General features: G+C 28.3%; 1 protein-coding gene across 1 annotated transcript; it reads left to right on the forward strand.

Moving 5' to 3' along the window:
- The first annotated feature begins 9209 nt into the window (after nucleotides 1–9209).
- LOC123298318 (anamorsin homolog) lies at nucleotides 9210–11266 on the forward strand. The gene is made up of 5 exons (XM_044880287.1): nucleotides 9210–9422; nucleotides 9486–9718; nucleotides 10240–10441; nucleotides 10507–10628; nucleotides 11112–11266. The coding sequence occupies exons 1-5, from the start codon at nucleotides 9272–9274 to the stop codon at nucleotides 11223–11225; spliced, it is 822 nt and encodes a 273-aa protein (XP_044736222.1). The 5' UTR covers nucleotides 9210–9271; the 3' UTR covers nucleotides 11226–11266.
- Nucleotides 11267–11477: the final 211 nt, after the last annotated feature.

Consider the following 11477-nt stretch of genomic DNA (forward strand, 5'->3'; position numbering starts at 1 on the left):
TTCTTGTTATGAAATTAATGGAAACATTTTTTGCACACTTATTATGAACTTATAAATTAGTACAAAACATATATCAACTATGCAATTGAATGAATATGAGCAATAAAATAATTTGTTTATATAGAGCAGAAAAAATTTTTTTAATCCTGAAATGGATGATCGATAATTCAACTATCTTTTTTAAGATAATTAGCGAATTGCCGAAGGAAATAAAACTTTTGCTTTTGTATTGATGATCTTCAAATGTTCATCGATACTAACGCAAAATACAAAATTTTGAATTTTTTCAAAATCAAAAATATTTTTGTATTTGTTGATCAGTTTTAAGCAAAACAGTACTATAGTGGTTTTGTTTTTAGGCGCTAGTTTTCGAAATAAAAATTCTTGGAAAAACTAAAATGCAATATTCCATTTTAAGAAAAGTGTGTTATTTTTTCAATCTTTGAGAGAATTCGCAGATCCTGCGCTTTAACCAAACAAATTAAAAATTAACCAAAAGCTGGGCTTACATACCAGAATTGATAAAACATATTTTAGTTTTTAATATTCCAAAAATATTTTCCAAACTAATTAAAACCTTCTTTTTATTATTATTTTAAAAACAATTGAAAACAAACAATTGACTGAGTTAATTGTCGAAATACTATGCATAGACAGTGGTGTTGATTACTCTAACACATTATACATACATACATGCCACGCATACATAACTGATATTCCCATATAATTCATACTATACAATTTACGCGTAATTTGCGCCCTCACGGGTAAACATTGATGTTTACGAAAAAATGTTTCAAACAAAAGTTGTTTATTTTTTTATAAGGAACTACATTTATACTTTTGTTCTATCTCAAAACGGTTTACAAGATGGATCCTACGATGGACCCCAGACCAATTGACCTATGTTGCTCATTTACGAACTTGACTTCCCTTTTTCCGTCCTGAGTACGCTGTAAAAATTTCAGCTTGATATCTTTTTTGAGTTATCGAGTTGACCGACGGACGGACGACCGGAAATGGACTAATTAGGTGATTTTATGAACACCTATATCAAAATTTTGTGCGTAGCATCAATATTTTTAAGCGTTACAAACTTGGGACTAAACTTAGTATACCTTGCATATTACATATATGTATGGTTTAAAAATTAAATCAAAAACAAAAACAAAAGATGTCACACATAAAAATAGCAATAGACCCATAATATTATATTTAATAATAAAATAAAATAATAAAAATAATACTCATATATTGAAAAAAGGTTTTATGTTAATTTGCATATACGGGAAGAACTGTGTTTTGTGAACACACAAAATATGCAAATCAACTTCTCTACTATACTCTAAAAATATAATCTGTTATAATGAAAAAAAAAAAATTTTGTATAAATTCAAGTACCCTCGTCTAACTTGAGACAATAGAAAATTTTTTTTTTTTTCATTTTTGTCAGATTCATACATAAACACTAAGGCCTTTTTGTATATGTGTGAAACAAAAATTATAATCATATTTTTAGAATAATAGTTATCGTAAGCACTATATGATATTAAAAAAAAAAATTATTGTTACATATAGTTTTATTGTAAATTAAAAAGTTACTGTTAAAAAAAAATTAAATAAATACAACAGAAGATAAACTGGCTGGATTTTTTTTTTTTATTTCAACGAATTTTTATTCTTTTATTTTATTAAAATAATAATGTATATGAAATGTGATCAATTGTTCTTATCAAATAAATAAATCTATTATTTTTTTGTTACGGCGGTGCCACCCTGTTAAATTTTATACATTTCAATGAATTAAAGATTTATTTATATATGTTTTTGTTTTAATTCAAAAATAATATTTAATTAAACTTTCGCACAAAATAGAGAGAAAAAATAACGAGGAAATGTTTCCTTATCTAAATCCAGGGATTTCAAAATATCCTTGTTAGAAATGTGTTTCTCTAAAATTATCAAAAAATATTGTAACAGTTTTATAATTAAAAATTGAAATAAAAATATTTTTTAAAGCACAAGCTTTTATTGTACTAAAAAGTAAAAAATAATTTGTTCTATGAGTCACTGACTATTTGTAAAATCTTGAAAACATCAACAATGATTTGGAGCACCTCAATGTATGTATGTAACTATGTTTTTTCGGGGAAATTTTGCAACTTAGATTTATATTAAGCACCTCGAGCTTTTCTAATAGTCAAGTGTGAGTGAAAATTATTTTCTTTTTTTTAGTACAATAAAAGCTTGTGCTTTAAAAAGTATTTTTTTTAAATTTTTTATGTAAGACTAAAAGAAGCATATTTATCAAATATGGTGGAAGCGATGGGAAAATGAGGACGGCATTTAACTTAACATGCCTTACCTTCCACACTAAACGTGTGTGCAAAATTTTAGCTAAATCGGTTGAAGATAACTACTTCAAAATTAAGTTGCAAGATTCTATCCGGTCACACATACATTGCAAGTTAAATATAAGCTTGTAATAAAAATAGGATATCTTTCTTTGACATTGAATGCAAATTTTTATCAGAATTTTGTTACCAGGATCTCTAAAAGTCAGAGATCCACTATAACTTATTTTGGATTCTTTTATAAGAAATTTGACTTCGGCTTTGGTTTTGAATAAAGAATTTCCCAACTCTTCCGCCAAAATTATTCCGTTCAAATAAATTTACCTTGAAATAATATTAATTGATTAAATTTTTAATATTACTTTTTTTTTTTTTGTTAAATAAGACCCTTATATTTTTTATTACCTGCTCAAAAAAAAACAATTTGACTTAGAAAACTTATTTAAACATGTGAATTAATTTGAATAAATTATTATTGATAGATTAATTGACTTGTGATCATGATGTACCTGCAATTTGTTAGGTGGTATTGTACTGGTATTATTTAGGCGCTATAGAAAATAATAACTTTAAATTCTAATTACCATATAAGGTGGATATAAATTATCGATTTTTTTTTCAAAATAATTCACCTTGCTTGATAAATATTTCAAATAAAAATTATTAGTGCACACTAAAATTGTTATTTGAAGATATTTCAATAATGCAAATAAAACTTAGACCTTGATTTCGTTTACTTTAATGAAGTAAAGGTCTAAGTTTCATTGATTTAGGTTGCATACCGGCCTACACAAAAAAATTAAAGTTTTTTAAAACAAAATTTTTTTAAATTAAAATTATTATCCATTTCTCACTTTACATTTACATTTTATATAGCTCCCATATCTTAAAAACACATTAATATATCCTAAAAATGAAAGTTTTATGCTTTTACAACACAAGATGCACAATTTTTTGCTATGTCGCCTCACTTCACTATTCTTAGACGATATTTTAGCTGATAAGTCAATTTTATTGACAAATTTCTGAATTACTTTTTATTATTTTTGAACTGTTGATTACTTATTATTATTTTTGAACTTTTTGTTACTTCTACATTGAATCTAATTACCCTTTTTACCACATCAAATTGCGGATGGATTTTAATGTATTGGAATTCCATTCAAGTTTTTTAATCCATACAAGGTGCAACCAATACCCCAATTATTAAGTAGGTACTTTTAGTTTTGAACAACATGCGTAGGTATTGGAAAAACTAATAATTGTGTCAATTTGCTATTGTTTTAAGTAATTTATGAAATAATTATTGTTTGAATGAGTTCCAACTTTTCATATTGAGTTCTCCTCCAGATCACAATCCAAACCTATTTCTTGGGGTAAATACGTCGTTGTTTTAATAATTTGAATAAAATTTTAACTTTTTTTTTATTATTCATAAAGCTTTATTAATATCAGAATTAGAAATCAGAATCTACTATCCAATCCTTTTTTTCTCGATATATTTATCACATGCAAATAAATATTTACAATGTTTACCAAAATGATTTTAAATAGACAGGCTTACCTGAAAAATTATTAATTCTATACCGATACAAATTTTTTTTAACAAATTATTTCACCAACTTTGTGTTCAAAAACATAAACAAAGTTTGAGGGCACAGACATAAAACATAAAAATTTTTATTTTAATAAAAATATGATTTTAAATAGCCGCAAACAATTTTTTTCATTATGTAGACAAGGAGAAACATTTTTGGTACGCATAGCAAAATGGGAGCAATTAATTCCTATGCATTTCGTCTTCGGTCTTTTGATCCGTGACTTGAACCGTTGTCATTTCAACTTTAGATTTTTGTCCCCTTCAAATTTGTTTCCGACAAATTCATTCTTTGCCATTCCGTTCTCGGCCATATCATCCCTGGATATTTGGTCTTAACTTAAATGTGCAAATGAATACACATAAATTATATTAAAATTGTTCAAATGTTGTGATTTAAAATCACTCTCTTATGGGATCGTTTTAGGACGAGTCCGCGGGATTTAATCCTTACATTAACCCATGGCTGAGATGAAATTTACAAGGATGAATCGACATGGAACCTCACAATGATTACCTTTTAAACGCATACGCTAAGAGAAAATTTAAGGCTGCCAATTCTATAAAAATATTTCAAACTCAAAAATTTTAACACAAAATTGTAAATTAATCTCATAGATCATTTTAATTATTATTGTTAGTTGACGTTACGCAAAATGTTGCGCAAGTTTAACCAGATGAAAGTAGTTTCTACATTTAATAAATAATTAAAAAAGATTTAATAGTATCCGTTAAAAAATTCCTTAGAAAATTTGGTATGTGAATAAACCAAATTTTTTTTGGCTGAAACACTGACTAGAGTGACTCAAATTTAGTTAACCAACTTTCTCAGTAAAATTTAAAGACGTATAAAATGTAGAAAGGTAGAAAGGCACGAAAGTTTTATTTCTACATATTTGAATTTAATTTCTATTACAATTAGTTTTTTCATTGTAGAAAAAAGATACCTATATACAATTAAAATGAAAAATTTGCTAAAATTGACCTTGAGAGCAGATCATGCACCTATCTATAAATTTCACTTAATAATTAAATTATTCTATTCCCGACGAATTAAGATAAAATGTTTCTATATTAATATTCACGTATATTGAAAACTCCCCTTGAGATTCTAAGCTTCCAATTTCATTTTCCAAAGCCATAAATTAATCCCATTTCAATCAAGTGTGAACTAAGCATATACCTTCCTATTTTTAAATAATTCGGAAAAAAATGCCACAAAATAGTTACTATTATTATCTGAATATATATTGCTTGGCGGCAATACAAAATCTTACAATTAAAAAAAAAAATGATAGGCAGCCATGGGGACAACCAACAAAAATGAAAATTTAAAACTTTGGAATAACTGTGTTTTTTTAAAATTAATTATAGTATGAATAATTAAAATTTTGAGCGAGAATCGATGTTTTCAACGTGATATGAATGTGACGTGGTACACGTGGTATTGTGACTTCCGAACGATCCGGATATGACGAATTCATAAGTTTTACGTCTATAAAAATCTCTCAATGAAAATTGACTTGAACGAAATTGTTATTTTCTGACTGTGCTGTTTTTCGTGTTAAAATTAAAACTTTATTCCGATCAGAAAAACATTTTTAACATATTATCTCAAGCTTTGACAAATATTAATTAGATAATTTTTTTGTCTTCACTATTATATTTTATAAATTGCCTTTTTTTGTTTTTTGGAAAATGTAAATTAATAACTCAAGGTTTTATTAAAACTGAAAATGCAAAGGATTTTTACAAATCACTTTTCACCCGCATAGGTATATTCTTATAGATAGCCTAAATGGCCGAGCGGTCTAAGGCGTTTACCTTTGACTGTTTGTCCATTTAGACATAAGTTGCGGGTTCGAATCCAGGCAGCGGCAATGTGAACAATTTATAATTAATGGAAGTGCAGAAATGATTACATTGTCGTCGCATTTATAAGAACGATGTAACCGACTCCACCCATATCAAAATGTAATTGTAAATATGTTTGTAATTAAATAAATAAAGATGAACAAATAATGATGCGGGTAATGATGCCTCTGTTATAGGCGTATATGTCAGAGAAACGGAGGTTAAATCCCATTATTATTATTATTATTATTATTATATTCTTATAGATTTGAAGTTTTCCAAATAATACAAAATTATCATACCTACAGCAGAAAAAAAAAAAAACGCTTCGAAATTTAATTTTATAATTTCAGTGGAAGCAATGAGAAATTCCATATATATAATAACATTTCAACAAAAAAGTGTTTTCTACGGTTCTGTCGTGAGATAATACTTATGGAAATATTCTGACGTTTAATTAACCTGCTAAGAGAAAAGTTTCTAATCTCTAACTGATATCGACTTTAGATAAAGGTATGATTACGATTAATTCACTAAAAAAAAAATTACGAAAAATAAATAACCGTGTTCAAAGAAATATAATTTATTTGTTTAGTAAAAAAATCGTTAAAAGTTCGCAACGATACATGAGAAAAATAATCTTTTAGAAGTAGGTATAAAAAAATTCTCCGTGTACCTAGAAATATCAAATTCCCAATTTAATAAAATTTTGTTGATTTGTAGCATTGATTTCAATACCGATGATCATTTTACCCCCCAAAAAAAAAATCAAAATCAAAATCATATAAACAAAACATATAGTATCGTTATACTATAATCAAAATCGAATGATTACAATAACAACCAACATATATACGATTCGAAATCATGATGATGACGATATAGTCATCATGATGGCTGCTGATATATGCGCGATGCGTCAAGCGTCCCGACGTCGTTGTTCCCCACTTTATATTATAATAATACAGTACAAAAAAGGCGTATACAAAATAACATAAGACCGTGCCTACAACCCTTATAGAAGCGTTCAATATGGGTGGAGTTTATGCGATATTATGCTGTGTATATGCATGCTTTTATGAGAGCGTTGCATTCATCATCCCCTAAGTGGATTCAACACAACACAACAAGTAACCTGTCTATAGTAATATTGTATTGTGTAAAAAAGTTTTGTGTATATAGGTAGTTTTTAGTATACCTATATATACGTCCCTTAAATTTTTCACAGTAAAATGACTTACTAATTTTTATAGAAGTATTTCATATACAATTGGGTTGATTGTCCAATGTACTTTGTTCGTTGAGCTTTGAAGTCGTTTATTTAGAGCTGTTAATGTGAGTGCGACCCTTATTGCTAGATTTGGCATATTGGCTGTCCACGAAGGACACACTTAGGGTAAAGAGTCCATTGTGATACCATATGTGTGCTTTACCGGCTTTTCGGCTGATAATTTAAACTAATAACTCAGTTATTTTGAGAGGCTGAGTGCACCTCCGTCATGCATATACCATACACCACACCAGCCCGTCACAACTATTAATTAAATTAATTTTTGTTATGACGGTTGATCGAACCCGCTACTCTTTAACCAACCCTTATGGGATAAGTGGTAGTTTAAATTCTAAAACGTGCAGTTTCTCAACCCGTGCCCGGTAGTATGTAACTGTTTTAAGAAACTGCTCGATCAGAATTTATGAATTCAAATTTTTCCTGATGAATGTCAATATAAAGTGGCATTTGGATAACATATCTACAGGATGCCGCAAGATTAGAGACACCCCCGAAGATCTCGCAGATTCAGCGGGAAAAACAAGATTGTCTGGATTGTGCCTCTTGCCTTAGAGTTTCTTTAAGATCTTTGACTTTGAAATGACCTTGAAGGTCATGGTCAAAGTCAAATTAAATGTAAAATATTCTGTTCGTTCCAAATCCGCAATAAAAATTAGGGACTTCCCTTTGAAAAATCGTTTTTCAACTAACTGTATCTTTAAGGTTATGTTCAAAGTCAAATTGGATTCCCCATCGAAAAATATGTCGGATATGGTGATTATGCAGACGTTACCGTTGCAATAATAATTTTGATCTTGGAATGACCTTGAAGATTATGATCAAGGCCGTGGTCAAGATCATATTTTTGCGTAAAAGTTTCCGCTCTTTTTTCCAAATCTCAGTAGCTTTGATGTTATTTTCAAGGTCAAATCAAAGGTCACCATTAGTCAGCGTAAAAAAATACCAGGAGTTTCCATACTTTTCTACATTTTTTTACAAAGCATAAAGTATCAATTAAAAAAAAAAAGATATATAAGTATACTGGCTTATTTTTCAACATGTTTTCTATCAATTTCATATATTATTAGGTACGTGAAGCTTGAGATAAATCTAACTCTTGTTAGACTGTAACTCGCTCTGCAAGAGTTATGAAAGCTTGTTATAAAATTTACTATTTACTCATTTATAATTTATTATAATTACATATATTTTATTAGGGAGATGAAGGTGGATAGAAAGATTTTCTATGCATTAGATTGGATAATATGGCCTTATTTTAAGTTCATTAAAATGACACCAGTTAGTTCGTTTCAATTACATATGTGCTACCTATGTAAAATTTATTAAAATTTTAACTTTAACAAAAAGTATATGCTTGTGTACAAAGACTTTGTTTTATGACAAAATTTGAATAACCTCTATCTAACGTAATATGGCAAACTTGCCATAAAGAGTAAAAAATTATTGAAAACATTTGGTTATTGACTCTCGTCGATGCCTCATTGTTTTTTGGCATCAGATTATTATGCTGTAGCAAGGTTCATTTTAAAACAGTGGATTATTTTCATTAAATGAGGAACTACGATGACAGACAAAAATTTCAATCTAAATAAAAACACCTCCCGTTTTGTATTAATTTTCTAAGCGTAACTAAAAGGTCATCGTAACAGAATAGAGCAAAATAAAATAAATGAATTCGAATCCACCTTTAAATGAACACCCTTTAATGAATTCAAAAGACATCGCAGAAATAAATTTGAGATAGTTTTTTTTACAAAATATCAGCTACTCAGTCATCATAAAAATTAATAAACTGAAAATTTAGAATGTTTGTTTATCAGAGAATTATAGTATTATTACGTATTTGATTACGAAATATCGTTAATTTATTTCATAGAATATGGGACTAGAGGAAATATAATACGTAGCTGTGATACAAACCTTAAAACATTGCCATCTATAATTTATGAAAGGAACAAACGTATGATGAAGTAGGTAGGAAATGATTTCATCATTGCGTTTAACTTCATTCTACATAGTCAGTGACATTTAACGTTTGTAAAAAGTCACGTAGTCATCATAGAATATATAACCTTACGGAGTAGTCATTCATCTGAAATCATCTCTAAATTGTGTTTGTATTATTTTTGAAATAAAAAAACATTAAGAAGCAAGTCAAAAATTTAAAAAAAAAAAATGGAATATATTAAATCAGGCCAACGTGTTTTATTATTATGGAAAGAAATTTCACAACAAGATAATCTCGTTAAATATGTTGATGAACTTAATTCCGTTCTTGGAAAAGAAGGAAAAGTCACAGTTGAAAATACAGATAGATTGAAAGATGGTGAGTAATTTCACAATCATGTGAAATATTAAATAATTACAAATATATGCGATTTTTGTTTAGCAAAATATGGTAAATCTACGTTTGATTGTGTAATATCCAATACTTTAGAACCAAAGTCAACTGTCCATAGTTTAGAATTATTACAAGAAATAGTAAATATTATCAAGCCAGGTGGTCAAGTAGTATTAATTCAAAAACTATCGTCTGATACTTTTGAAACCAAAGAAAAATTTTTGTTTAACCTAAAGACTGCCGGATTGGTAGTAAACAATGATTCTGATGTTAAATTAAATGTAAGTATAAAAAATACGGTGTAAAAAGTATCCGTACCCATATTTAACTCTATATATACTATCACAGGATGAACGCAGGAGTTGAAAAACTCGCTGACCCGTTTAAACTCGATCCCAGTAAAAGCATGCCCAACCTGTGGCCAGAGAGTGAACTCTAGTTCAAAAAAACCTCTTCCTCGTGAAGACGTGTCCTTGTACACAGATACTTGCGAAAAATCACTCCGTAAAAGATATTTAGTTACAAGGCTTCGTAATTTATAAAGTTATTCTCACGTGAGTGACTTTCTCGAATACGCTAGCACGGGAGTAGTCCGACTATATAAAGCATAATGATTAACTGAGGTATGCATAATTTATAGGTTATCGATGTTTAATGTTAAAGTTATTTGAAGGCCGAAGATAATTACACAAACGGATGGATTATAATTTTATATTCATAAATAATTATTTTCTACCAGAAAGTGAATCATTAGAATTACGCATTGTAAAATATCTTAATTTTTGTATTTATTTGTTTTTAGGAATTAAATGAAGTAACAGTAGTGTGCCGGAAACCAAATTTTGAATTAAATTCAAGTGTAAAATTATCGTTTGCAAAAAAAGCTACTCCAGCATCTGTTTGGAAAATTGATGATACTGTTGATGATGATATTGAGACTATCGATCCAGATTCATTACTGGATGATGAAGATTTCAAAAAACCAACACCTGAATCTTTAAAAGGTAAATAATTAATAATTGAAAATAATTGTTTCGAAATTATAATGTCTCATGTTTTATTTATATAGTTTGTGGTACAACTGGAAAAAGAAAAGCTTGTAAGAATTGTTCGTGTGGACTAGCCGAAGAACTGGAAGCTGAACAAACAGGCGGTGCTGTCAAGGAAGTTCTTAAATCATCCTGTGGCAGTGTAAGTATATTATTTTACAACATATTTTCTTCCTTAAGATTTTAAAGCCTTTGCTTCCTTTAACTTTTATTTCAAAATTGACAAAACAAAAAACTAACATCGTAATTTTTTTGAAACTAAACTTAATATTGGTTTCTGTAAGATTTTCAAAGGCACGAAAATATGGTTGATTTTTATATTGTACGATAAGTTTCTAAGATATCAACTGAAGAACAGTTTATTTACAACTTGATTGAACAGTTTTTGAAATATCGCCTTTAATCTTGTACGAAAAGCTCATATTTCGGAGCGATACTGAATAAATCTCGAAAAACATTCATCTAGTACTTAAACGAGCCAGATTCATATATATTTTTGAATTTTCCTATTAAACGACAACTTTTCATTCAACGGATTTACTCTCAAAATTGTTACTAGTCCTTTTGATTAATAATCTTTAACTTATTTTCCGCATGAAATTGAATTTCTATTTTGTCTTTTCAGTGCTATTTAGGAGATGCATTCCGTTGTGCTACGTGTCCTTATTTAGGAATGCCAGCATTCAAACCTGGTGAAAAAATTCTACTTAGTGATACACAAATGAAATCAGATGTTTAATTATTAATTAATTAATTTAAAATTTTATAGAATTCTTTTATAAATATTGAAATAAAAATTGTAGTAAGTGTTATCAATTAAATTTTTTTTTTAATAGTAAATTTATTTCTCTTCTTTTCTACAAATAGCTCTGTCGATAAAATCTTTTCGCGAAGTTCAATTATCATCTATCGAAGGGGCCATCTATAAATTACGTCACACAAATTTTACGATTTTAAAATAAAAATTGTAGGAATCTGTGCAACGCAAGCG

Source organism: Chrysoperla carnea, chromosome 4 (assembly GCF_905475395.1).
Source record: "Chrysoperla carnea chromosome 4, inChrCarn1.1, whole genome shotgun sequence".
Taxonomy (NCBI): domain Eukaryota; kingdom Metazoa; phylum Arthropoda; class Insecta; order Neuroptera; family Chrysopidae; genus Chrysoperla; species Chrysoperla carnea.